General features: G+C 47.5%; 1 protein-coding gene across 1 annotated transcript in view; it reads right to left on the bottom strand.

The window, feature by feature from the left end:
- Window positions 1–351: 351 nt before the first annotated feature.
- Window positions 352–26,821, bottom strand: part of WNT4 (Wnt family member 4) — a 59,456-nt gene continuing 32,986 nt past the window's right edge. Inside the window, exons 2-5 of the mRNA XM_063145327.1 lie at window positions 14,379–14,614; window positions 7,222–7,353; window positions 3,343–3,485; window positions 352–1,095 (exon numbers count right to left, since the gene is read on the bottom strand). Coding sequence (XP_063001397.1) covers window positions 628–1,095; window positions 3,343–3,485; window positions 7,222–7,353; window positions 14,379–14,614 — 979 coding nt within the window. The 3' untranslated portion in view covers window positions 352–627. The remainder of the gene's footprint in view (window positions 1,096–3,342; window positions 3,486–7,221; window positions 7,354–14,378; window positions 14,615–26,821) is intronic.

Below are 26,821 nucleotides of genomic sequence, written 5' to 3'. Positions count from 1 at the left end.
CACACGGCCTTTGCTGCCAGGCCTGACCTTCCCCATCAGGTCCGCAGGTGGAGCCACCAGAAGCCTCTAGGACAGCGGTTCTCAACCTGTGGGTCAGGACCCCTTTGGGGGTCGAATGACCCTTTCACAGGGGTCGCCTAAGGAAACTGTATTGACCGAACTATGTCATGTATAATCTTTTGTATTATTAAAGCTATCGTTATGTATTATTTTCATTATTAGCAAACCATCCCATGACAATGGATCGTGTAGAGAAGAACGAAAATAATTTTATGGTTGGGGGTCCCCACAACATGAGGAACTGTATTAAAGGGTCGCGGCATTAGGAAGGTTGAGAACCACTGTTCTAGGACCAGCCTTTCCCCACGGCACCATGGAGTAGAATAGGCCCAGTCCAGAAGAAATGGTTTCTGGTTTGGGCAATAAATAAAGCAGACCAAGAGCCAAGCGACCTCCACCCTCCAAAAATACAATCATTATTGGAACTTTAAATATTTTTCCTTTAAGAAAAAAAGTTTCCTCCTGCAGCGACTCCCGCCGGGTAGCCCAAGGCCCTCCTCTCCCACGCAGTCTCTGGGCCCGCCTCCGTCAGCCCTAAGGGTCAAACAGAGGGCTTCGCTTCCCATGTCACCGACAAGTGTGCATTTCCACGACTCGGTGGCACTGTTTACACTTGACAAAGCAGCACCAGTGGAACTTGCAGCTGCACCTCTCCACCACCTCCACCTCGTCCGTGTGGAAGCCGCGGCCGCAGCACATCAGCTCGCAGCCGTCGATGGCCTTGGAGGTCTTGTTGCACTGCCTGCCGCTCGTGCCCAGGACGCCGTTCTTTAAGTCGTGGTCACAGAAGTCGGGACTGGAGTCCAGGTAGACCAGGTCCTCGTCTGTGTGTGGCTTGAACTGGGAATTCTTGGGGACCAGCACTTTGGTGGAGCCGACCTTCCTCTGCTCAGCCTCTGTAGCCCCGTCGAACTTCTCCTTCAGCACGTTGCCCACCTTGCGGAAAGGAGGCATGGCTTTCCAGCAGGTCTTCACCTCGCAGGAGCCGGAGACACCGTGGCACTTGCATTCCACCCGCATGTTGTTGAGGATGGCCTGGAGAAGAAGGGGCAGAGCTGTTGAGGGCTTCCTAAGGCTGGTGCCTCACATTGCCCTCTTCTCCCTCCACCCCTGCCCCAGCGTTCAATATTTATTTCCAGAATCCATAACATACAATCAATAACCAATCATAGCAATGAATCTCTTCATTGGCTTCCAATTCACTTCAGAACCCAATATAAACTTCTCCTGTTGACCTACAAAGCTTTTCACTGTCTAGCTCCTTCCTATCTCTCCTCTCTCATCTCACACTATTCCCCCGCTCGTGCTCTTCGCTCCTCTGATGCCATGTTTCTCGCCTGCCCAAGGGCCTCTACTTCCCTTGCTCGGCTTCGTCCATTTTCTTCTGCTGCCCCTTACGCCTGGAACGCTCTTCCAGAACATTTGAGAACTACAAGTTCAACCGCAGCTTTTAAAGCTCAGCTAAAAACTTTTCTTTTCCCTAAAGCTTTTAAAACTTGATTTTGTTCTGACTTTTATACTGCCTGTTTGGTGCATTCTCTTCCCCTCCTTATTGTTTTATTACGATTTTATTAGAATGTAAGCCTTTGCGGCAGGGTCTTGCTATTTATTGTTTTACTCTGTACAGCACCATGCACATTGATGGTGCTATATAAATAAATAAATAAATAAATAAATAAATAAATAATAATAATAATAGCAGAGGATTATATAAAAAAATACACCCAACGTGCCACAAAACCATATCCCTCCATACTAAAGGGACTGCACTGAATGCAGGCATATACTTGGTATTCCAATATTTAGCCAACCAATTCTGTCTATCTTTACTAGTGTTATTTTCTGGCATCTTCCTTTAACGTTGAATGTAACCTGCAATTTTATTTGGAATGTCTAATAGTGCAGAACCCTATCAGGGCTGGCACCAGCACACGGCACTGTTCGGAGCATTGCTGTTGTATCTGCTGCCACTAGGTAAGCCCAGCAGGGCCCGCTGAGGGCTGGGGGGAACCCCCTCACACCTAGAGCTGGCCCTGGTCAGGTTTTCGTGTTAACCTTAACAGTAATTAAGGCAGATTATTGGCAAAGACTTGCAAGCTCAGCACACCTGTTGGTGTTTGAATGAAGGGAGTAAAAAGCTCGCTCTTTCACAGCAATATGCAGTCAGCCAGTGGAGGTTTGAGGGTATGGCGTAAGCTGCTGCCGTTGCCAGAGAAAGGAGTATGCTGTATTGATGCAAAGCCAACTTTTGTCAAGGAGAACCGTAAAGCTGTTCTGCTTACTTTGATTCATGGTGAGACAATTGCTTTGTTATAATTTGCTGCTAGCAGCCTGGTTGTTTTGTTTTTGAAGAACGTCTCTAAATAAACTGCGTTGAAGATTCAAAACTCACGCTTGCGTTTATTTGCGAGCTGCGGAGGAATTTGTACGACAATACTTGTTTCTCCCAACAGCCCTGCCCAAGTAATCAAGTCCCCCCTCTGCCTCCCTCAGCCTCTAGAAGGATGCAGGTTGGTTCCTGGTGGCCAACCGAGGTGACCTGTCCTGGAAAACTGCTCCGCTCCTTTCAATGCTATCATGGTCATTCATTCACATTACACTGCCCTGTGCTGCATCAGTCTGCCTGACAAGGGGCGATTATTCCTGAGCAGGTGGCTGGACTCTCCGTCTCCCTGTGCCCCACCCCACCCCACCCACATTTAGGAAGGAAAATAAATCTCGACAGGAACACGTTGTGCAAATTAATTACACCTGTACTGGGTTTGGAACTCAGCTCATGTCTCAGGGCCTCCTTTCCTTTCCCACTGTGGCGCCCTCCAAATCTCTTGGACTACTGCCCAGCCATCTCTTAGGGATGCTTTAGGCTGGATTCCTTGCACTGATCACAGATTTGGGCTTGATGACCTAAATGGCTCCTTCCGGTTTTATGGTTCTGCAAGTCCCATCATCCTCAGTCAGGGACAGCTCCAGGGTTGAGAGGGCCCTCAATATGGTGGCATCCAGGGCTCCACTCAGGTTCAGGAGCGTACCTTCTTACCTGGAGAGATGATGTAGGGTCAGAAAGAAAGGGGCAGCATAAGAGAAAGGCAAAGAGATAGCCAGGAAATTGATGCCCCTTCCTTCACCCATCGCTGGCAATTGAGAGTTGGCCAGATGTTTCCAAGCTTTTCTCTGCAGCCTTAAGGGCTAGAAACTTTCTATTTTTTTTTTTAATAGCCAGTGTGCACAAGAAGCAAACGCTGCAGCTATCGCATAGACAAACACACAAGATGCTCTTATTACCTTCCTTCCAGCTTCATTGTTATGAAGGTTCATGAGTGCCCTGCTGGAAGAAGCCCCTTTGTTCCTCTCCCTCACATCGACAAAAGATTGTGAGAAGGCCACCCCGTAGGCAATGTTGTCGGAACAGCCAGACCACTGGAAGCCTACAGTATGGCAAGGAGCAGAAAGACAACAAATGGCAATACGAACAAGGAACACAAGCGTGTACAGTACTGCAGTCCAATAACCAGGCAAAGGAGATCCTTCCTCTTTCTTCTCTTCCCTGGAGGGATGCCTACCTTTTGTCAGCTTGGCAAGGGACAGGGCCTAGGATTTAGGGGCATACCACTCAGCATTATGCAGGGGGTGGGGGAGGTTACTCTAGTTGTGCTGGCAGCTCACAGTGGCTGCCTTATCCCACCCCACCCACCCCCCGGTGTCCCAAAAGTTGAGTGTGGAAAAAACATGAGAGCTGTGCCAGATCAGACCAATAGCTCATCTAGACCAGCACTCTGTTCACTGGCCAGGCAGCTGTCGACCAGGAACTCACAAATAGGACACAAGTGAAACAGCACTCTCCTGCCCATGTTCCCCAGCAGGTGGTATATATAGGCTCACATGGTTGACCAGGAACCCACAAGCAGGACGTGTTTCTGTGGGGTTTGCCATGCCCCCCCCAACACACAATTCCCCCTAAATCGCTCAAACTTCCAGGGTGCTACAGAAAACGAAACCTGGCAGCCACGTGGAACTGGCAAGCTTGCGTTGTTTTTAAAGAGGGCTCAAGGCCAGCATCACAGTGGGCTCTGCTGGCATGCTTGGGCCCTACAGCTGCTCAACAATGCTGCATGGTGGCACTGGGCCTGGCCAGGTTCAGCAGCAAAACTAACTGCGCTCCGTTTACACCCACGTGCAGGAGCTATATTGCTGGGGCAGAACAGCTGTGCACTTGGCAAGGAGAGGCGTTGTGCAACGCTGCCAACCCTGCAGGCCAGGTGGTTCAAGCCCCAGCTGGCATGCAACCCACCTTGTCCATTCATTTCTTCACACAAAGCATAGCTAGTAAGACTGTCACTCAATGTGTTGAAACTGGAGTTTGATTACTGTGTGGATTGTAACTGATTAATTAAGAAAACATATTTGCATATGAGACACCTATAGTTCTAAAGAAGAGGGCAGGGCAGGGCACCCTTCCTTTAGTTCACCACTCTGCCGCAAAGATCATCTTCTTGGCTCGCTGCTCTGACCATGTTACTCCGCTTCTGAAATCTCTTCATTGGCTTCCAATTCACTTCAGAATCCAATATAAACTTTTCCTGTTAACCTTCAAAGCTTTTCACGGTCTAGCTCCTTCCTATCTCTCCTCTCTCATCTCACACTATTGCCCCGCTCGTGCTCTTCGCTCCTCTGATGCCATGTTTCTCGCCTGCCCAAGGGCCTCTACTTCCCTTGCTCGGCTTCGTCCATTTTCTTCTGCTGCCCCTTACGCCTGGAACGCTCTTCCAGAACATTTGAGAACTACAAGTTCAATCGCAGCTTTTAAAGCTCAACTAAAAACTTTTCTTTTTCCTAAAGCTTTTAAAACTTGACGTTGTGCGGACTTTATACTGTTAGTTTTACCCTACCCTGTGCCTGTTGGCATTCTCTTCCCCCCCTTATTGTTTTACTATGATTTTATTAGATTGTAAGCCTATGCGGCAGGGCCTTGCTATTTACTGTTTTACTCTGTACAGCACCATGTACATTGATGGTGCTATATAAATAATAATAATAATAATAATAATAATAATAATAATAATAATAATAGTTCTAGATGGCACTAGCCTATTTCACAGCAGGCACCATTGTCTCAGGAGAGGCATTCCCCAGGCTCCGACGCATAGGAGGGAATACCTCTTCCATCTGCAGTTGTTAATAAACACTTGCATTTCAAGTAATAATCTACAAAACAAAGCAAAATCTGGAGGATAGAGATCAACAACTATTAGCTACGATAGCTAAACAGAACCTCTGTCAGATGCTGGAGAAAAATGAGGGAAATGCCTGCCCATCGCCTTCTTGGTCATATGGAAGAGGGCAGAGACTTATTCTCCGTTGCTACCCCAGAGGGTACGACTAGATCTAATGGGCTTAAGTTACAGCAGGGTAGATTTTGGTTGGACATTAGGAGAAATTGCTTGACAGTAAGAGCTGTTCAATGGAATCAGCTACCTAGAGGCTTTAGATTTCCTACTATTGAGCAGCTGGGTTGGACTGGATAGACTACAAGTCTCCTCCCCCTCAACTCCATGATCTGTGCCCTGCCTGTGAGCTTTCCCAGCTGGCCACTGTTGGAAAGAGCTGGACCATTCCTTAACTGAAGTGGATTATCAAACTAAAGAGGTTAAGGGATCATGCCTAATAAGAAGGGAGGCATTTACTGCTGGTGCTCCATGAACTGGAATCCAGGTGGCAATTGAACTGCTTGTTTTTCCTCCTAAACCTTCTCCTCATCTCTCATTCTCTCTTACTGTCAACGATGTCACGCTTACTCCAGTCAAGGAAACTCGTAGCCTTGGCTTTATATTTGATTCCTCGCTCTCCTTTATTCCTCATATCGAGGCAGTAGCTAAATCTTGTCGTTTCTTCCTGTATAATATTGCCAGGATTCGACCATTTTTGTCTGTCTCTTCTGCCAAGACTCTCGTTCACGCACTGGTTATCTCTCGGTTGGACTACTGCAACCTCCTTCTCTCTGGCCTCCCCTCATCTCACATCAGTCCGCTGGTCTCTGTCCACCACTCTGCCGCTAAGATCATCTTCCTGGCCCGCCGCTCTGACCATGTCACTCCGCTTCTGAAATCTCTTCATTGGCTCCCAATTCACTCCAGAATCCAATATAAACTTCTCCTGTTGACCTTCAAAGCTTTTCATGGTCTAGCTCCTGCCTATCTCTCCTCTCTCATCTCACGCTATTGCCCTGCTCGTGCTCTTTGCTCCTCTGATGCCATGCTTCTTGCCTGCCCAAGGGTCTCTACTTCCCTTGCTCGGCTTCGTCCATTTTCCTCTGCTGCCCCTCATGCCTGGAATGCTCTTCCAGAACACTTGAGAACTACCAACTCAATCACAGCTTTTAAAACACAGCTAAAAACTTTTCTTTTCCCTATAGCTTTTAAACTTTGAGTTTGTTCTGACTCTATACTGTTAGCTTCACCCTTCCCGGTGCCTGTTTACACTTCCCTGTGCCTGTTTGCATTCTCTTTCCCCCCTTATTGTTTACTACAACTTCATTAGATTGTAAGCCTATGCGGCAGGGTCTTGCTATTTACTGTGTTATCTGTACAGCACCATGTACATCGATGGTGCTATATAAATAAATAATAATAATAATAATATAAATAATAGTTCCCTACGTATTCAAAACTTACGTCTGTTTTTGTTTTGTTTTTAACACATCAAAGTTTTCAAACTTTAAATCACCCACCTACAGTCTGAAGCAATACAGTCCAGAAAGAAGCACATTGTGTGAGGCTGCAAATTATATCTGCTTGTCTGTTATCCCCTCCCCGCTGCCCCCCCCCCACCCCATAAAAGAAAAGAAAGAGGAACAAATTGTGAGAGCAAATCAGAACAGGATCTACGGCTCTCACGACCACCCACCTCCACTAGCGGAAGTTGGACGGCCCTTGGTCGGGGTTGCTTTAGTTCTATCCTGCACTTCAGGTCCTGCATTGATCAGGTGTGCCCCTCCAGAGGTTTTGGAAAAACTCCCATCATCCCTACTGACAGGAGCCCAACAACATCTGGAGGGCCACAACCAGGGGGCTAGATGATCTCAAGGGTCCCTTCTAATTCCACGAGTCCATAATCCCAATGTTGAGGCCCTGAGGCCTGCCAGTCCCCTCCCATGGATATACTTACCCTGAGGGCTGACCCCATGCACTGTGCGGTCACAGCCACATTTGTCAAGTTCTCCACTGCTGCATGCCCTCGTCACAGCAAAGGCAACACCGGCAGAGGAAATTGCATACACAAAGGCAGCTTCTCGGGTCCCTGGCGGAAGAGGCAGAGGAGGCACATGAGTGAGCATGTCATGCGCATGTGGATTAGTGAATGAGCACACATTAGGTGGCAAAGAATCATGTTGCTCTTAACAAGAATCCCACCCTGTTTGCATGGATCATTCATTTTCAGGTGCCCCCCTTTCTTTTTGTAGTTGTATAAAAACAGAGCTTGTGTGGCTTTTTAAAACAGTTGCATGGCAGGCCAAAAGTAAGAAAAAAGCAAGTGGAAACTTTGCCCACCAACTGCATTACCAGACAAGGATAAATTTACTCTTTGGAGTTCCTGTCAAGGACATAACAGCCTCTGGCCATATAAAAAGGCCACTATGATACTGCACCCGCCTATACTTTTAAAATATTTTTGGTATTCTGCTTTTCAAACAAAAAGGCTCCCAGAGCACTTTAAATATTCTGAAAGAGATCAGGTTGTGCACAGGCTTCTGGTCTAAGCGACATGACACAGCAGGAAAGTGCAAAGCAAGCAAGCTAAGGTGCTAGACCTTAAGGTGACAGAGTTATTGTTTTGCTTGAAGACCATCTTGGATGGAAACAGTCCAAGGAAAGCTAAGAGGATTCTTCAGGTGAAACTGGGCAGTCAGGTGAGTGGCTGGAGAGGCTCCTGCCGAGCCATCTCTCCCGCTGGTGCAGCCAGGTGGAATGGGGCAGCTAAAAGGTGACAGTGGAGGGAGAGGAGTAGCCAAGTGGAGCTAGGCCGGATCTACACTACTGCTTTAAAGCGCTTTATAACAGTTATAAAGCGCTTTAACTGCTTTAAAGCGCTATAAAACTGTTATAAAGCGCTTTAAAGCAATAGTGTAGATCCGGCCCTGGTCTCAGCAGAGATGCCGGAGTCAGCCCTGCCATCCTTTCCTCCCTCTGATGTACTGTACTGTATTTGCACTTGCATGAGCTCCACAAACAACCCGAACTGCTGTGCAGACAATGCTAAATGCAGTGGTCACACGCAGGAGCACTGAAGAGGCATACTTGCGGCAGTGAGGAAGGCCAGCAGAAGGACGGAATTCAGAGATGCACTCAGTGGTTTACTGAAACAATAGGCTTCGAACCGAAACTATAAAACTATGCGTACATTCAACACCATGCACTGTCAATCATCTTGTACTGAACATTCCTGATAATATTCATCCAAAATGTGCTGTGAATAAGAAAATGCTCTTCAAGAATTGTAAAATGTGTGTAACTACCATTAGGTTGGGAGTGTTTGTCTTATAGACCAGTTCTGTACTATACTGGAATAATGGGATGAACCAATGCCATTATCTGTGCTGGATTTGACTGGTTTGAGACCAGGAACAGAGGACACATCCCAACCTCTAGTTGTCCATCCAGCTCAGTTCTGTTCACTCTGACTGCCGTTGGCTCTCTGGGGCCTCCAGCAGAGAAGGGGTCTTGCCATCACCTGCTGCCTGATTTTTTAAATGCAGGTGCCAGGGACTGAACCTGAGACCATCGGCATGCAAGCTATGTGCCCTCGCAATGAGTTACATCCCCCCCCTTTATATATAATTTTTGTTGTTGTGCGGACTGCTCCTGTTTGCCAACGGTTAGTTGGCATTCAGTGCCCACTGAGATTTCTTATAAAGTAATCTTGGGATCTCCCCCCAACCCAGACAGGATCTACACTACTGCTTTATAGTGGTATTGAAGTGCACTGACAATTGTTGGAGCCCATTGACACATACCATGTACCTAGGGTGACCCTATGAAAAGGAGGACAGGGCTCCTATATCTTTAACAGTTGCATAGAAAAGGGAATTTCAGCAGGTGTCATTTGTATATATGGAGAACCTGGTGAAATTCCCTCTTCATCACAACAGTTAAAGCTGCAGGAGCTATACCAGAGTGACCAGATTTAAAAGAGGGCAGGGCACCTGCAGCTTTAACAGTTGTGATAAAGAGGGAATTTAATTAATTAATTAATTAATTAATTACATTTATATACCACCCCACAGTTGAAGCTCTCTGGGCGGTTTACAACAGTTAAAAATTGTAAACATTAAAAAGTATACAAGATTTTAAAAAAAACATCAGAAACATAAAAACAACAGTATAAAACAACATGGCCAGAAGGTCCAAAAACCAATTCTCTAGCTGCCTGTACGTTTCTAACACCGATTCAAGGTGCTGGTTTTAACCTATAAGGCCTTACATGGTTTGGGACCACAATACCGGACGGAACGCCTCTCCCGGCATGAACGTACCTGTACACTACAAGGCTCATCTAAGGCCCTTCTCCAAGTCCCATCTCTTAGAGGTCGGGGTGAGGTATTCTGGCCAGATTGGAATGTTTGAAGGACAGGTGCTGAAAGAGCCACTGTGGCATCTAAGACCCAGAGAGGAGACACTAGGACACCTGCTGAAATTTCCTTTTCAATACAACTGTTAAAGATACAGGAGCCCTGTCCTCCTTTTCATAGGGTCACCCTGTGTACCGCTTTCATAGTGCTATACCCTGCTTGGTGTAGATGAGGCCCCAGTCTGCCGGTACCTTCCTCCTTGGGGATGCATTGTGCTGCTTTGGCTATGTGAGGCTCAGCACTGAGAGAATGAGTTTGCTATTAGTATATAGGATATGATAAAAGTCCCAGGTTCAATTTTAAAGCACCTTCAAGTTCTTAGATCAAAAACCTGAAACCTAGGAAAGCCTTAGTCGATTAGAGTAGGCAACACTAGGCCAATAAGGGTTATAACAAAGATCATGGATATTTTTTTTATATTGTATTTTGTATTTGGGTTTTAGATTGTTGGATGTTTTATTATGTTCTTAATGGTTTTAATTTTTGTGAACTGCCCAGAGAGCTTCGGCTATTGGACAGTATAAAAATGTAATAAATAAATAAATAAATAAATAAATAAATCCACATTTCTATAGCACTTAATATTTTATTTATTTATTTATTTAATTTGTAACATTTATATACTGCTTAATATAATATAATCTCAGCTGTTTACAACATTAATATCCATGATCTTTGTTATAATCCTTACAGGATTCTTTAAATCTGGTTATTCTTATTTAATTCCATTTTCATCTTGCCTTCCTCCAAGGAACTCAAGGCATTCTCGCCAGCTCTTTTTATCCTCACAGCAACCATGCAAGGTAGGTTAGGCTACGAAATAGCAACTACTCCAATTTTACCCATTGAGCTTCATGTCTGAGAAGGGATTTGAAGCCAAGTCCTCTTAGGCTGACACTAATCGCTGCACTGGCTCATTCTTATTCCCATATTAGAGATGAGGAACTAAGACTTCGCAAGAATTGCTTGCCTAAGCCCCATGACAGAGGCCGGATTTGGATCGGAGACCTTCCCATTCATAGCTGAGCCTTGTACCCTTTATAGCCTACCCCATCCTTCCCCAACCTGGTGCCCTTTAAGTGTGCCGGACAACAACTCTCCTCTCCAGCCAGCCTGGCCATTGGGGATGACCGTGCATCTGAAAATTGAGAAAGGTTGGGAAAGGCGTGATCAAACTAAGTATTGGATCACTTCCTCCGTAAATTCTTCATAATTCCTGAACTGCACAGGATAAAGTGAGTTCTGTGCTGCTGAGTCTTGATTTTAAAATTTATTTTTAAATTTTCCTCGGAATTCATTGCTTACATTTTTTTTTTACTCTATGCGTGTGTGTATGTGGTGTACAAATCCAGCTGGATATGTCATACATTCTTATTGCCTTGGCTATATGCCAAAGAAAAAGGAGTTAATGTATACGTTTTCATGTTCCTTTCTTTTTTTGTTGAAATATCAGACAATATCAACCAATATCTTATGGACATTTTAAAAAGGAAATACACCTTAAGTAGCTCCTAGTTTGCCATGAACTAGCCATCTGTTAAAATATTGCTGGACACACTCATTGTTGCCATCAGATCTTGACTTTGGGGGAGAAACCCAGACAGAAGTAGCAGGAGAGCCCCCCGCCCCCCAAAAGCAGCAAGGCACATTTTGAAGTGAACTGGATACCCCTTACTATCTAAAGTATGTGTGTGTGTGGGGGGGGGGTAGGCAAAAGATCATTAAGTCCAGAGTCTCAAATAACCTAACTGTACCGCCGGACACACTGCTGAGATGTAATCGATTTCACCCAACCCCTGTTCAATAAACTCTCCCCAAAATGTATGAGGTTAGATGTTATTTTTGCTTTGTGTCGAAGTTCATGCAACACAGCAAGGTACCACGTCCGAAGGAAAAGGAGAGGCAATTCTGCAAGATCAACATCATTTGTGATACTGATTACTTGGGAAATTCACAATGGACAGGTCTGTCAGCAGCAGTGAAACCTCTGCATAATTTATTTATTTTGATTTATTACATTTATATCCTGCTTTTTTCGTCCTTAAGGAAGCCAAGGCGGCATACATAATCCTCCTCCTCTCCAATTTATCCTCACAACAACAACCCTGTGGGGTAGGTTGGGCTGAGAGTCTGTGACTGGCCCAAAGTCACCCAGTGAGCTTCCATGGCTGAGTGGGGATTAGAACCCGGATCTCCCGACTCCCAGTCCAACACCTTAGCCACTACACCACACTGGCTCTCAGTATGCCTCCAAATACTAGAGACAGGCACTAAGGGAAAACCATCCTTTTTTCATGCCCTGCTTATGGACTTCCCAAAGGCATCCTGCTGGCCGCTGGGCACAACCCCTGCATTAAGGAGATTCCCCTTTAGGAATGCAGTTTTAACTCCCCTCCTTGTTAGCTCTCAGCTCTGCCTTTCCAACCCCAGCTCCAGTCCCAGCCTGCAAGGTGGTTCAGATTCAAGCAACTCCCCAATATTTTTGCTGCTCTTTGGCTCTGCCCCTTAAGCCAGGACTGTCTTCTCTGTAGTAGAATCATGTTAGCATGAGCGCCACCCCCCCACCCCCCAGGAGTAGCTCTGGATGCTGCCATGCTTGGGCTGTCTTCCTGTTTTCCCTCCGTGAGCCTGCCAAGGGAATTGCTCTACTTTTCCCCTCCTCCTCCGGAGAAGAAGGGCTACAGCCATAGAGGTGGTGGTGAATGTTCTCACCACTACCACTGTCCTCGTGTGGGTGGGTGGTGTGCGCGTGCGCGGAACGAAGGAGGAATATTGGTTTAGCAGTTCTCAATTAAGTCTTGCAACACTCAGTTCTAGCCAAGGGCGGTTAGAGTGTAACAGACCCTTCTGTCTCGGAGAATCCTGGCACAGGCGGGACGGAGGCCTTCACTTTGTTCCCACAGCCAGCAGGAAAGAACACATATGCCCTTGACCCTTGGAACCTCCATCCCAGCTCAATGGGAGGGACGGAGAAAACGCGACTTGGCAGCCAGGGCAGCGGAGGCACCAGGGGACTCGCAGCCGGCTGCCCAGCTGGGGTAGCAACTGAACGACCTCCGAGTTAATCGAGGTTAATAGCAGGCTAACATTAGTCGGTCTCGCTCTGCGGCCGCCTAAAAGAGAGACGACTTCAGGCACTGGTATTCCTGGTATTTCCAGGGCTAAACCTCCGTAAGCACAAATCTTCGTCCTCCCCTCCTGAAGACAAGCAAGGGAAAGTTAAACAAGAAGCTGAGATGGGGACAGAAGAGGCAGCGGCTCTGTACCTGAGGGGGGGGGGGGCAAGGTGGGGAAGCCTCCACCCAGAGCAGCAGAGGCCTCTGGGTTGGTTTTGGGGGCAGGGGGTAGAAGATGGCACCAAGACCAACCCGAGTCCTTATGCTGCACTCTCTTATTCATCTACAAGTTCCTGAATGATAAAGGGACTAATATTAATAGCTCTTAGCCAAGTAGCTAAAGCTAAACAGAACCTCCATGACCAGAGATAGTCTAGATTTGAATCCCAGGTGCTGGGTACAAGCAACAGGAGAAGGCCATGGCTTTTACTCTGTGCTTGTGAGCCACTTCCCAGAAGCATCTGTTTGCCCAGACAGGAAACAGGATTTCAGGCTAAACGGACCCTCAACTATGATCTGGCAGGGCGGCTCATATGCCCCATTGCACGGGAACGATGATAGATCCTCATGGGGTGGTCGTGAGAAGGGTGGTTCCAGCCCCTCCACTTAGCAGATGGATTGTTGAGCCTACACTTGCTCCTCCCAGATAATCCAGCCTTTCGTTCAGTTTGTATAGCACGGCAGATGATGCAGCAATCTTGCTGGGACTAAGCCGGTCTGGGTCTGGTCACCACTGGGGCTGATGGAACTTGGAGTCCAACAACCTTTCCAGGGCCAGAAGTTCTCCATCCCTGCTATATACGAATAGCAAACTGCTTCTCCAAGTGCGGATTCTTCTGTTGCTGAACGCACATCCAGGCACAAGAGGAAGGTGTTAGCAGCCTCTCAGTTGGCAGAAGTACTCCCCCCCCCAAAAAAAAACCCCAACCCCTTTAGGAAAACAACCCTACCTGGGGACAGGGAGACCCAAAAACAGGTCAGTGAAGACTGAGCATGCCCAGTGACTATGGAAGGCTGCCTGGCTATTGTTGGATGGTGGGGAATCAGATATCTGGAGGGGTGTGTTTTGAAATGGAGTATCTTGCAAGAGGGCCCTGCTGCCTGGGATCCTGAACAAGAGCACTCCACACTGCAACATTTTGTTGCAGGCCCCACTTGTCAAGGAAAAAAAGTGGACACTTTTTATAAGGTTAGAGCAAGAAGAAAGTTGAGGGCTGTATAAAGTGGTTTTTGACTGAAGAGGCCATGTCAGTTTTGGGAGAACTCCCACCCCCCACCTTCCAATGTATTCCTTTTAACTCCACTCCCACACTGGAAATTCCCTTCAAATCTTGCTATGCTGCAGGAGTATCTCTCCATATCAGCCTTCCTCTACCCAGTGTCCTATGGATGTTTTGGACTTCAACTCCTATCAACCTCAGCCAGCATAGTCAGTGGTTAGGGAGATTAACGTTGTAGCCCAAAACGTATGGAGGGCACTGGGTAGGGGAAAGTTTCTCCACACCAGCCTGCTTCCTTACCTAGAGAACATCCTAAACATAGACTAAAGAATCGCCCAAAGAGATCGGGGCCCCCCTCACCTTGTGTGACCACCTTGCCAAAGACCGGCAGGCTGTCTAGTGTGGAGCAGTTCCAGCGGCGGTTGCGGAACTGGAATTGGCACTCCTCAATGGCCAGCTGTGCCCCCCGGCGCACCGAGTCCATGACTTCTAAGTTCCGTTTGCACATCTGCACTTGGCGCTGGATCAGGCCCTTGAGCTTCTCACAGGTCTCCTCCTCCGAGATGCTTCCCACTGAAGAAAGCTTTGCTAAATATCTGTGGAGACAAGATCCCCCATCCCAAGAAAACAAAACAAAAAATCATTGGAGGAGAAGGAAGGGGGCAGGAGCCCAGACACCCAAAACCGCCCAGAGAGCTTCGGCTGTGGGGCGGTATATAAATGTAATAAAATAAAATAAATAAATAAATAAATAAACAAATTCGTGGAGCAAAGGCCAAACTAGTTGTGGTGTTAAATCCAACCTTGTATTTAAGCACTAGCCTGGTAGTCAGAGGTGACCAGGAATTCAGTGCAGTTGAGTGAGTGGTCTGGCAGATGAGAGGTGGAGCACTTCATCCATCCTCTGCCCCCAAATGCAGCTCTCCAACCCTTCTCTGTATTTAACATGCAGGGTGTCATGTCTAGCCCTGCTCCCCCTGGGTTGGAAGAAGGTGTTTCAGGTAATCAAACAGAATCAGACTCTGAAGTAGAGGAATCGGCGCCAGAAACGGGCTAGCCTGTACCAGTGGGGAAGAAAGCTCTCACGGGCTCTTCACCAGCTGGGAGTGTACCCTCTCCAGGGCTTATCTCCTCAAGGCCAAACAATACACAGTCAGTGGGAAGCCCGACAGGTTAGCCAATCCTAGAGTATGCTGCAGACTAAAATGGGTGGAGCGAAAGGAAGGCCAGAGAATGTCGGAAGCTGCCTCACAACGAGTCTCTCTGAAGTTAACGCATCTTGGGAAAGGGCTTTCCATTTTTGTTGAAACGACTATTGTCTCGCTTAGTTTGCATAGTTTTGCCTAGAGGAAAGTTCCTAGAGATTACTCTCTCTTCAGGTGGGAAGAGATGTTTATTACTTGAATAAAGCTATGTGGATTACTTAGCAGGCCTCATTATTGTCTCCCAAGAAGGCAGGAGTTTTGAGAAACACAACACAGGCCTAGGAATTGCACAGGTCTGGTGCAATTCTCAAAATCAGAATTGCACCAGACGTGGAGGGGAAATTCCACCCTTTCCCCCACTGCTGCAGTCTGGAGGAAAATCCCTCTGAAGGTGGCATTCTCTCTCTCTCTCTCTCTCTCTGTGTGTGTGCATGCATGCATGAATCCCCTATTGGTGCCAATGGGGGATTTCCTTCCAATGGAAACAGTAGCTGGCCTCAGGGGAAAGCCTTTTTCCAGACCAGAGCAGGGGAGGAAATGGTTAAAAAAGCCCTCTACGCTGGCAGCAATTCCAAAAATGATTGAACACCCCCCAGCTGATGCTATTTGCATTAAACACACACACACACACACGTTAAAATGCAGAAACACATTTTATGTAATGACTACCTCGCCCCACAAGTCCTGTATCTCTTCCAAGGATGGGATTCCAAGCATCTTCATTTATTTACTGAATTTATAACCCATAAATTGGATAACAATCTAAGATAATTTAGCCACTCCATCTTTCCCCACCTCAGTTTTCCTGAAGACCTGGTAGAAGGAAGAGGCCTTTGAATGTTTTTAGAGTTTTGTCAATTGACCAGACAAATATTCTCAAGTAATGATCAAATTACGTTTAATGCGTCAATGTTATGAGAACAACAAAGAAGATAATCAACAACAGGGTTGAGACATGCTAATTTCAAAGCAACAGCCCAAATGAGATTACTGCAACGAAGTATTTTGTTCATTTTCATTGTGCGCTCACCACTCTGGCCTTCCATTTTATCATCAGAACAACTCTGTGAGGTAGGTTAGGCCAAGAATCATAGAATAGCAGAGTTGGAAGGGGCCTACAAGGCCATCGAGTCCAACCCCCTGCTCAATGCAGGAATCCACCCTAAAGCATCCCTGACAGATGGTTGTCTGCTGCGTGCATGAATCAGAGTGTATGACTGTCCCGGGGTCTCCTAATGAGCCTCCTGACTGAGCAGGGATAGGGACCTGCTCTCCCTGATCCGAGCCCAACGCTCCACCCACCAGGTACGGCCCTTGCCACGCTGCTGCATGGAGAAGCCTGCCATTCTAGCAGGTTAGCTTGTGGGTGAGTCTTCACTACACCACTAGGCTTTCCCCCAATTGCTGCAGGGCAAGGGGGCATCCTCAGTCCTGCCCTTCCTAACAAATGACACAATCAATGCTATAAAAAGGGAAGACACCATCAAACAATAGGTGGTCGGTTGACCAGCATGCTGCACTAAGTTCTCAAGGCAAAAGGCATACCCTATTTCTTCGATTCTAAGACGCACTTTCCCCCCATATAAACATCTCTAAAAATGGGGTGCGTCTTAGAATCGCAGGTGTGTCTTAGTGGTTTTTTTTTTTCCTGTTGGTGGTACTGAAATTAGTGTGTGTCTTACAATCGATGGTGTCTTACAATCGAAGAAATACGGTAATATAGGGCCACCACAGTAAAGGTCCTGTGGATATCAACCTGATCTCCCTAAGTAGCTGAACTTGAAGCTCTTCACTTGAAGTTCCTCATTTGATTTCTTGAGTGCAATGGAAGGGTGAGTCAGAGAAGATGCCTAAAATCAGCCATCTGCAACCTGGTGCCCTCCAGATGTTTTGGACTTCAAATCCCATCAGTCCCAGTCAACATGGCTAATGATTAGGAATACTGGGAGCTGTAATCCAAAATATTTGGAGGGCACCAGGTTGGGAAAGGCTGCTTTAAACAGTACCCCAGAGCCCAGCCATGTTGCTCTCCCCAGAGCACACTCAACCAACAAATATGAATACTCCCCCAAGCTTTTTCCTCTTTTCCATGTGGCAATTGCTCAGCTCACCCCAACACCCAAGAGTTCCTCGGGAGCTTGATGGTTTGCAAAGAGTTCATCACCATCACTCCATAGCTTTGGGCGTCTTTGCTAGTCTGGCCAATTACCCCCTTTGTTACTTCTCTAGGAAATAGCGGGTGCCAGGATCCCTCCCCTGATATCCCTCAGGCCCCTGGGTCCTAGTTGACAAGAGCCCGCAAGTTAGGAGGTGGAGCAGACGAGCAATACAAGAGCAGAAGCGGAGTCCATGCTGCAAAGGACATGGCATTTGAGCAATGCCTTCAGGTCTGAGAACCCCACTCCACAGCACTACACAACAGCCCGAGCAGTGCTATAGAAGAGTGCAGCTGTGGCTGCAAGCACATCTTGGGGTACCCCCCCCCTCCCGAGCCCTGCCAGGGAGCCTGCTTCTTTCCCAGCTTAACAGCCATCCTTTGTCTCCCCAGAATGGAGGGATAGGACTGGCCCTGTCAAGTCTGAGGAGTCCCAGTGTATCCAAGGGCTATTAGGAGAAGCCAAAGTGGTCGAGAGTCAGCCAAAGTCAGCAGAACAAGGACCCCGGCTGCCAGCTCTGGCTGCCACAAGGCTCCCTCAGCACGGGCAGTGTTCTGATCACCAGAGGCTCCCTCAAAACCACTTCCCTCCTGAAGACCAGGCGTAGCTTTTCCTGGCTCCTGTTGCTCCGTGGAATCAGGCCTTTCAGCCGCTGGGAACGGCAGCAGCAAAAGCAGAGACAGACGCTTCTTGCGGAGAAACCCGCTGGAGACCGGCACATCCTCTGGGGTTCCTGAGGCCTCAACAGGCTTCACCCTCCTGCCTTGCCTCCGCTCCCAAGCCCAGCTATAGCCAGGGCCTCTTTCGTCATTTGCGGTTGTGCAAAAACATTGTGATGGGACCAAGCCGCAAAGGCCAGTAAAAGGAGACAGGGTGAGAACGGTTACAAGGCTGAGGAGGGCTGGCTCCAGGGATCTCCTCCATGTAGACACCTTTGGCTCCCAGCTCTTCTCTGCCTCCCTCACATCATCATCATCATCATCATCATCATCATCATCATCATCATCATCATCATCGCTACTTTTATTTTAAAAAGTGCTACCAAGTGCTCCTTGATCTCTCAGCAGCTTTTGATACCATCAACCATGGTATTCTTCTGGAACATCTGGCTGAGTTGGGAGTGGGAGGCACTGCATTCCAGTGGTTCTGCTCCTACTTGGCAGGTCGGCTCCAGAAGGTGGTGCTCAGGGAACATTGCTCGGCCCCGTGGTCTTTCCAGTACAGGGTTCCGCAGGGGTCAGTCTTGTCCCCCATGCTGTTTAACATGTACATGAAACCATTGGGTGCGGTCATCCGGAGTTTTGGAGTGCGTTGTCATCAGTACGCTGACGACACGCAGCTCTACTTCTCCTTTTCATCTTCATCAGGTGGGGCTGTGGATGTGCTGAACCGGTGCCTGGCTGCGACAATGGACTGGATGAGGGCTAATAAACTGAAACTCAATCCAGACAAGACTGAGATGCTGCTGGTGGGTGGTTCTTCTGACCGGATTTGGGGGTGGGTGGGTTTTCAACCAGTTCTGGATGGGGTTGCACTCCCTCTGAAGGAGCAGGTCCGTAGCTTGGGGGTTCTCCTAGAACCATCTCTGTCACTTGAGTGTCAGGTGGCCTTGGTGGCACGGAGTGCTTTCTACCAACTCCGGTTGGTGGCCCAGCTACGCCCCTATCTGGACAGCAGTTGTCCATACTCTGGTAACCTCCAAATTAGGTTACTGCAATGCCCTCTACATGGGACAGCCTTTGAAGGCAGTTTGGAAGCTGTAGCTTGTGCAAAATGCAGCAGCCAGATTGCTAGCTGATGCAGGGAGGTCTGAGCATATAACACCGATTCTGGCCCACTTGCATTGGCTGCCTGTACATTTTCGACCCCAATTCAAGCTGCTGGTTTTAACCTATAAAGCCCTACATGGCTTGGGACCACAATACCTGATGGAACGCCTCTCCTGAGATGAACCTACCCGTACACTGCGCTCAACATCTAAGGTCCTCCTCCGAGTGCCTACTCTGAGGGACGCTCGGAGGATGGCAACAAGGGAGAGGGCCTTTTCAGTGGTGGCCCCCCGACTGTGGAATGATCTCCCTGACGAGGCTCACCTGGCTCCAACACTGCTATCTTCCAGGCACCAGGTCAAGACTTTTCTTTTCTCCCAGGCATTTAACAGCATTTAACAACGCTAAGTTTGTTTTCTAACGGACCCAGAACTGTTGTTTTTTAAATGGATACTGTTGTTTTTATACTGTTGTGTTTATGTTTCTGATGGTTTTTAAATTTTGTATACTTTTTTAACGTTTACTGTTTTTAACTTTTGTAAACCGCCCAGAGAGCTTCGGCTGTGGGGCGGTAGATAAATGTAATAAATAAAAAAACTGCTGTCCACCTTCTTGCTGCCTAACATGCTGCATAGGATACTCAGGTTCCAAAAACAGACACCAAAATACTGATATTTTCTGCTGGGCGCAACTAAGTGCACAGCCCCAGTTAGAAAGACATCCACATCTCCCTCCCCATGATTGCTGCCACCCTCTTGACTCAGTCAAGAAGTACTGAGCGAGGCCTCTTTCTGACAGCGATGGTGAGCATTTCTTTCATCATGGATCTTAGGGTCCATTTCAGCTCATCCCCACAGGAACAGTCAGAAATGCATCAATGCGAAGGGAAAGCTCTGCGGCATCTCCAGATGAACAGATGAAGTTGCCACACTGTCTGACAACTGATCCACCTAGCCCAGTATTGCCTACGCTGACTCCGGCTACTCTTTCCCTGCTATCTGGTCCCTTTAACTGGATATGCCATGGGTTGAACCCAGGACCTTCTGCAGGCAAAATATGTGCTCCACCTCCAAAGGAAGAACTTTTAATGTGTTGGACATGCTTTTCAGAGAGGTAAGCCATTACTTTGGGGAGCGAGGGGTTATGTGCACCATCCCTAAACGCTCACTAGATTTATTCGAGGCAGTAGCTAAATCCTGTCGTTTCTTCCTGTATAATATTGCCAGGATTTGACCATTTTTGTCTGTCTCTTCTGCCAAGACTCTCGTTCACGCACTGGTTATCTCTCGGTTGGACTACTGCAACCTTCTTCTCACTGGCCTTCCTTCGTCTCACATCACTCCGCTGGTCTCTGTCCACCACTCTGCCGCTAAGATCATCTTCTTGGCCCGCTGCTCTGACCATGTTACTCCACTTCTGAAATCTCTTCATTGGCTTCCAATTCACTCCAGAATCCAATATAAACTTCTCCTGTTGACCTTCAAAGCTTTTCACAGCCTAGCTCCTGCCTATCTCTCCTCTCTCATCTCACACTATTGCCCCGCTCGTGCTCTCCGCTCCTCTGATGCCATGCTTCTCGCCTGCCCAAGGACCTCCACTTCCCTTACTCGGCTTCGTCCTTTTTCTTCTGCTGCCCCTTACGCCTGGAACGCTCTTCCAGAGCACTTGAGAACTACTAACTCAATCACAGCTTTTAAAACTCAGCTAAAAACTTTTCTGTTCCCTATAGCTTTTAAATATTGAGTTTGTTCTGACTCTATACTGTTAGCTTCACCCCACCCGGTGCCTGTTCACACTTCCCTGTGCCTGTCTGCATTCTCTTTCCCTCCTTATTGTTTACTACAACTTTATTAGATTGTAAGCCTATGCGGCAGGGTCTTGCTATTTACTGTGTAATCTGTACAGCACCATGTACATTGATGGTGCTATATAAATAAATAAATAAATAAATAAATAATAATAATAAAATAATGTTTCAAAATGAAGCTCAAGGCTCTTTTGGTATTCCTCTTCTTCTTCTGCACTCCGCAGACCCCTTCCCAAGGCAATGTCACATATAAGGCAGATGGTCGCAGCGGCAGGGGGACAGCTCACCTCTCCTCAGCCAAGCATGGGAGAGTTCCATTTGGCACTGGAAGAGGATGGTTGTTCAAAGACCCAAGATATTTCCCAGATTTTTCCAAATGATGGGAGCATCTGAAACTCAAAAGTGGGAGGAGGAGTCAGAGCCCAACAGACTGCTTTCAAACATTTCCAAAGCGATAGTCCAGATAAGAGCTTTCCCAAACAAATGCTTATTACTCTTTGAGGAAAATAACAATGAAGATAAATGTGTTATTTCAATGATAGAGCCTAGTGTCATGGGACTGGAGCAATGGGTGCCAGAAATACAGCTGCCAGATGTCCCTTCTGGCAGCTCATGACAGTTCTATGGAACAAAATGGTTGGCCCTTACTTCAGGGCATCCCACTTGGTGGAACTATCCAAATAACAACATCAGACTCTTGGGATGTACCAGGGCATGAGCTGAAAGACAAATGATGCAGCCCCCTTGCTGAAGCTAAGCAGGTCTGAGCGATTGCTTGGAGGGGGGGACCCACCTGGAAACCCATGTATGTCAACTAGGTTTCCATTAAGGAAGAAAGACAAAATATACTACTAGGGGTACACAGGACTATACTGTTCTATCATGCTATTTGAAAACAAATTGTAAAACTGAATTCATTTTCTCAACCATTGGTTAAACTCACATTTGCTACCACCACTCACCCCCCCCCCCCCACTTCTTGGGAGAAATGGTCAACAGTGGAGGCCATAATGTTCCCCCCCTAGAATGACACAGGGAAAATAGAAAGATGGCCTCCCGGAGAAGCCGCTGAGAGAACTGCCATTGACGCTGGAGAAGGGAGGTTACCTCCACCCCAATGACAAATGGAGTCTCCCCTACCTGGCGCTTCCAAGATTGGTTGGCCTACAACCTCAAACATCCCCAGCCAGCACTACATTGGCCACGTTGGCTGCAGAGGGTTATAGAGTCCAGCACATCTTGGAAGCACCAGGTTGGGGAGACTAAATCAATAAATGGAATCACAAAAATGATCACAAAATTTAATACCCATCTATTACCTTAGCATTCATTTCGTAGCAAGTAAAAACGGAACCGTTCAATTCAACTTTTAAAAAATTGTTACAATGCTGCCATCCTAATCCCAGAGCTGCTTGTTCTCTACGCTAAAAAAACATGGAGGGTTTTAATGGCATGCAAAGTTACCCAATTCTGCACTAGTTTTTTAAAAAAGGGAAATGACCCAACCTATATAAACAGGGCCAGTGTTCCTGAGGCAGGGTGATTCCCCCACCTCAGGCAATGGATCTAGAAGGGTGGCAGACTGTGCCCGCCCCCGCTGCTGGTGGCTGGATCGAGCTGGACGATTCTGGAGAGTGCGGCTGACCTACCTCACAGTGCTGTCGTGAAGCTAAAAGGGAGAGTGGCTGGGCTATGTGTGCCGTCACTGAGCTCCTTGGAAGAAGAGTGGCATAAAAACGTAATAAATAAGAACCCCAGATGGACAGACAGTGGCCCCTTGATGTGAAACCCTTTCGGCAGAGGCCAGTTGGATGTTGTGAGGGCCTTACTGGACATGCACCTCAGCCATCTGGCTCTTCAGTGGTATAATGCCTATAAATGCTTTCGGGTGGATTCCTGCATTGAGCAGGGGGTTGGACTCGATGGCCTTGTAGGCCCCTTCCAACTCTGCTATTCTATGATTCTGTGATTCAATGATTCTATTCTATGATTCTATGATCAGGAAAAACTTCTTCACTGTTAGAGCAGTACGACAATGGAATCAGTTACCTAGGGAGGTTGTGGGCTCTCCCACACTAGAGGCCTTCAAGAGGCAGCTGGACAACCATCTGTCAGGGATGCTTTCGGGTGGATTCCTGCATTGAGCAGGGGGTTGGACTCGATGGCCTTGTAGGCCCCTTCCAACTCTGCTATTCTATGATTCTAAATATGGTGGGTTGACTTTGCTATCGTGGCTATTGGCTATTGATCAACCCATCGTCTGTACTGCTCCATGCTCTGGTGCACACCTGTTGTACAGTACAAATGATCTACAAACCCAAACATCGCTTCTCCCCATGGAAACAAGGTAGAAGATGGACTTTATTTTTTAGATAAAACTGGCAGACTGGTGTTTGAAGAACAGAGCTACAAAGGATTAATCCACCCTGCAAAGACTGCAGGGGAACGCTGGCCAGTCTCTGGCTTTGGCCGTCAGGCCGCCTCTTTCCTTGTTGTGTGTACATGAAAGCAAGCAAGCAGAGCTAGACCATCCTATGACATCTTCCCGTTGAAGGGAAGCACAGCACGATGCTACAGCAGCTGCCAGGATTGATGCAAGCTGTTAAGCAATGGAGGGTTGCAAGCTGTTAAGCAACGGGAGGGTTGATGCCTTTGCCACTTGGCTGATCGCCCCAGCTGAGCAGCAAATGATAAAAAAAAGGGAAACAGTCAGTTGAATCACTGTTTCAAAAGCAAAGCATGACTGAGGACACTGATGAGCCTGGTGGGGAGGAGTGGACGTTATCAACCCTTTAGAAGGAAACAGTTAATATAGAGGAGCTAAAGGGGGTTAAACAGGTGAGATGGAGGAGCTACACATTACACACCAATATAAATAACAGAGTCCCAATGCTTTAACAAAACCGAATCACAGCAGCTTTTGAAGGGTTTTGATTTAGAGCAGGGAGAAAAGGGAATACTTAACCCTTTCCCCTCTTCTCTGCTCCAACTCCCCCAACCAGAGGGAGAGGCGGGTAACAATTATTATTATTATTAACATTTGTCCAACTCACATTTGGAACTCCCACGGGAGGGTGGAAGAAGTGGTTTGGGACAAGCAATTTGGAGCAAGGAAGCAGCAGGTGGGGAAAGGGTTAAGTACACTCTGCCGTTGTTTCTTCTCTATTCCAAATCAAGCCCTCCTGGCCCTCATCTATACGAGTTTGTTAATGCTGCACCTGGTGGCACGAGCCACAGCACAGTCTCATTGATGCTCCTTCCCAGCGTCTATGCAGCAAGGAACGCAGTTGAGGGTTTCTTGCCGCCGCGGCCGCACCTGTCCACCCGAGCACTCACGAGGCCGGTCCGGGAGCGCCTGAGAGCATCCACACACCCTCTGCTCTGGTAAGTGGGGTTTTTAATAGGAAAATGGGGCTGACGTGTTTTTGTTTTGTTTAGCTGTAGATACAAAGGATCACATTTACAGCTAATGGGGGGGAGGGAGAACAAGGGGAGGAACTGGGGTGCTCCCTCCCTGGAGTTGTTTCCAACCCCCCCCTTTAAAATTTTGTTTATTTTTCCTTAGCAAGGCTCCCCAGAGGCCAGAGCCTTCCTCCAATCCAAAAAAGTCACGGTAAGTCCCTGACTTCTTTAGTGCAGGGCTTTGGGGCTTTGCCCCTGGATTGATTCGGAGTGGTGACTGTGTCATGTAGATCACCTGCCGCCACTCCGAAGCAATCCAGGGGCAAAGCGCCCATGTGGACGAGCGCCTGCAGTGTTTCAATGCACAGTTAGCTTTCAGCTGTGCTGCAAAACCTTAAGAGCAAAAATGGAAACCGCCTCTCCAGATGGGTGAAGCGCTGGCATTTCTGCAGGTAGGAGCAGGTAAGTAGCATTAGGGGAAAAGACGGAGGTGTGTTTTTCTCTCTCCAAGGGAACATTGTTTTGAGAGCAAGGTCTGTTAACTCCCTCTAGGCTGAATTCATTCAAGGCAATTAGGAAAGAATGCTAGTAGGAACATGTCCCTTGAGCTTTCTCCTCTCTTGACAGTTTGACAAATTCTCCTCCCTTTCTTTATGAACAACAAAAATGCTGCCGCTTCTCAGGTTTGGAGAAAGCCAAACCAACCAACCAACCAACCAGGCCAAGAAGAGAAAGCGCCCTTTTCTCTTCAGAAGCCAAGCACTCACCCATTTGTCTTGGCTCACAGTTGGAGGACTCAGGCTCTTGCTCCATCCATATGGGACAGCCCTGTCCCAGCCGGGCCGCTGTGCCAGCATCCTCAGGCAGCTGCCAGGGCCCCAGCAAAGCCTGTCAGCTCGGGTGTCTGCCCTGGGGCCCTGGACATGGGCACACCTGGTGATGGTAGCAGCCAGTGACATTTCCCACAGTGGCCCCAGAACAATATGTCAGGTGGTCTGGGGGCAGTTTGGGAAATGTAAATGGATGCCTGCTGCCGGGCCCACCAGCAACATAGAGCACACACACACACACACCTCACTGCAGGAAGTCCTTTGCCAAGGGCTCCCTCAACATGGAGCTGGCCCTGTGGCCAGAATCTCCTGTCCTTAGCACTGGCCTCCTGGGTCATTCTCTCTTGAACTTATTATTATTTATTTATATAGCACCATCAATGTACATGGTGCTGTACAGAGTAAAACAGTAAATAGCAAGACCCTGCCGCGTAGGCTTACATTCTAATAAAGTCGTAATAAAACAATAAGGAGGGGAAGAGAATGCACCAAACATGCACAGGGGTAGGGTAAAACTAACAGTATAAAGTCAGAGCAAAATCAAGTTTTAAAAGCTTTAGGAAAAAGAAAAGTTTTTAGCTGAGCTTTAAAAGCTGCGATTGAACTTGTAGTTCTCAAATGTTCTGGAAGAGCGTTCCAGGCGTAAGGGGCAGCGGAAGAAAATGGACGAAGCCGAGCAAGGGAAGTAGAGGCCCTTGGGCAGGCGAGAAACATGGCATCAGAGGAGCGAAGAGCACGAGCGGGGCAATAGTGTGAGATGAGAGAGGAGAGATAGGAAGGAGCTAGACTGTGAAAAGCTTTGTAGGTCAAGAGGAGAAGTTTATATTGGATTCTGAAGTGAATTGGAAGCCAATGAAGAGATTTCAGAAGTGGAGTAACATGGTCAGAGCGGCGAGCCAAGAAGATGATCTTAGCAGCAGAGTGGTGAACAGAAACCAACGGACTGATGTGAGAAGAAGGAAGGCCAGTGAGAAGAAGGTTGCAGTAGTCCAACCGAGAAATAACCAATGCATGAACAAGAGTCTTGGCAGAAGAGACAGACAAAAATGATCGAATCCTGGCAGTAACTGAGTTACTCATCTGTTTCTTTAATATTTATACCACATATTTTATCCAAAGAGCTCAAGGTGGTGTTCATGGTTCTACCTCTGTGAGGTAGGTTATGCTGAAAGATGGTGACTGGGCCCAGGTCAGTGCAATGAGTTTCACAGCCAAGTGAGGTTTCGAATCAAGGTCCCTCCAGTTCTAGTCTAACACTCCACCGATGACCCAATGCTAATGTGCTTATTCTGCCACAGTCCTTAGCAAATTTGTGCTATGTGACATGATGCATGGCCCTTGCCACAGCATCTGGCTATACGGCCTGGCTCCATGCACACCACTGCCTCCTTTTGTTACCTTTGTAGTTCAGTGAGAAGCCCTCATGCATTGTGAAAGATTTACTCTGAGAAAAAGGTCCTGCTCAAATCACCGTGATTCTTAAGAGTGACCCCGACATGGTTGGCTTATTCATTATCAGGCCAAAACAGTGCCAAGCAGCTCCCCCAGAGAGACAAAACTCTTCATGAGTTTCAGCAGAAATCCACAGGCCTTTTTTTTACTTGCACGTGAACAGCCCTGAACTACTGGCCTTT

Source organism: Elgaria multicarinata, chromosome 20 (assembly GCF_023053635.1).
Source record: "Elgaria multicarinata webbii isolate HBS135686 ecotype San Diego chromosome 20, rElgMul1.1.pri, whole genome shotgun sequence".
Classification (NCBI taxonomy): domain Eukaryota; kingdom Metazoa; phylum Chordata; class Lepidosauria; order Squamata; family Anguidae; genus Elgaria; species Elgaria multicarinata.
This window is presented reverse-complemented; position numbering and strand designations above follow the sequence as displayed.